This window comes from Amphimedon queenslandica, unplaced genomic scaffold, assembly GCF_000090795.2.
Source record: "Amphimedon queenslandica unplaced genomic scaffold, v1.1 AMPQUscaffold_12771, whole genome shotgun sequence".
Taxonomy (NCBI): domain Eukaryota; kingdom Metazoa; phylum Porifera; class Demospongiae; order Haplosclerida; family Niphatidae; genus Amphimedon; species Amphimedon queenslandica.
In genome coordinates, this window is record NW_003546993.1 from 36496 (window position 1) to 38312 (window position 1817).

Here is a 1817-nt window from a genome sequence, read left to right on the forward strand (position 1 = left end):
CATATGTACTGTGTAGTGGTACTAGTTTAATGACCCCATCAGTTGCAGGAGTGGTGTATGCTACTGATAGTGATGAGGTACCAAAGTCAATAGCTGCTATACAGTTGCTTCCTTGTAGTAGAGGAGATGGTTTCTGTATCTTCTCAGCTCTTGATAGTGGGCCTTTAGATAAAGCCATGAACTCAATGTAAAGAATATATAGGTACTGGGTTTCTTTTAGCTGACTATTACTGTGACTGTGATCTGACAGATCTGTATCTGTAATTGTAATTTTAATTGCATCACGTGACTTTACTTTAGTCCAAAATGTGTAGCCACACCATCGTGAATACTGTTATGATGTGGTTGATTAGATATACTATCATGGACTTACATGTATTGTCACATGTACATTAGCTTGCAGCTTTGTCCATGACCAGGTTACAAAGTATTTGTAATGTGTCCCAAGTGGAGCAGTTTCATAAAAGTAGCTGCAAAGTTGCATACAACAATGTAATGTCCTGTGCATATAATGAATAGGACATTCATATGTTTAAAACTGTAGTATACTATATACCATGAAATTTATGCAACAAAAATTTTGCGAGTTTCACAATTTTTGCTCCATCCCAAAAATTAAAATCCCAAAATTCTGCAGCTCTATTGCCATTTGGTACAGTTTGCAAGCTATTCGCAAAAATTTACTTCATGAAATCTTGGAAATGCAAGATTCGCAAAAAATTTTTGTCGCATAGATTTTATGGTATACAGTACTGTATGGTGCTGTATGTGTAATTATGTATGAGGCTATTTTATTATAAATTTCTCTCTCTCTCTCTCTCCCTCCCTCTCTCTCTCTCTCTTCCTCTCCCTCCCAACAGATCAAGGTATTGAAGAAGGTGATGAAGAACTTGATGTTATTAGTGAAGATGATGATGAACACATCTGTCCTAAAGGAGAACACACCTGGACCAACGAGAGATGCCTCATATGCCAGTTCTGCAAATACTGCACTGGCTATGGGCCCTCGTGTTGCAATGAAGGAATGCCTGATAGGGATCCTGGAAAGTAAGTACCCCCCTATATGCGGAAATTTTGAGGGGGTAAATTTTCGTGAATTTTGCGAAACGGGAGTCATTTGTGAAATTAAAGCATGTGAAAATTAATTTTAACTCTCCACTTTATTACAAAATGGTGGCACTTCAAAAATAATTCGCGAAAGTTTGTCCTCATGAAATCCTGCAAATTCATCATTCACAAAAATTTATCCCCTCAAAATTTTCCACGTATAGGGTATAGGTACACGTACATGTACCGTATACCAGTTTATTTTTTGGTGGAAAGTTTTCGTGAATCTTGCATTTCTAAGATTTCGCGGAATTAATTTTCAATTAATTAATTAATTAATTAATCAATCAATTTTTGTGGCTGAAAAATTTTGTGAAGGAACAAGAGACCATGACTTTTGCAAAAATATTTCACCACGAAAATAAACCGGTATACAGTATATGCTGTAATGTATTAGGTATTGCTCATAAAGTTATGTACATTTAAATGTATTATTTTTGTGCATTTAATTTTTGGAAATGATAGCATTTGACTACCATACTAGATGATTTATTGGCGGGAGTAATATTTGGCAGATTTGCCTGTCGAAAGAAATTGGCAGATTTTATATTGGCAATTTTGTGCCACAGTGGCGGAGCTGGAACTAAACTGATGCCCGGGCCCGGATGTGGGTGTGTCCTGTTTTTAGCTTTTTCCATACATGCTTTTTAATTTTCTTTGGGTATTTTACTTGAAAATACTTCATGAAAAATGCTTGCTAATTGCTTATA

The 1817-nt window shown here is 35.9% G+C and overlaps 1 protein-coding gene across 1 annotated transcript in view; it reads left to right on the forward strand.

The window, feature by feature from the left end:
- LOC100641984 (E3 ubiquitin-protein ligase MYCBP2-like) overlaps positions 1-1047 on the forward strand; it is a gene marked incomplete at its 3' end in the record, with an annotated part of 8983 nt that extends 7936 nt beyond the window's left edge. The window contains exon 11 of the mRNA XM_011408837.2: positions 861-1047. Coding sequence (XP_011407139.1) covers positions 861-1047 — 187 coding nt within the window. The remainder of the gene's footprint in view (positions 1-860) is intronic.
- Between the last annotated feature and the right edge of the window lie 770 nt (positions 1048-1817).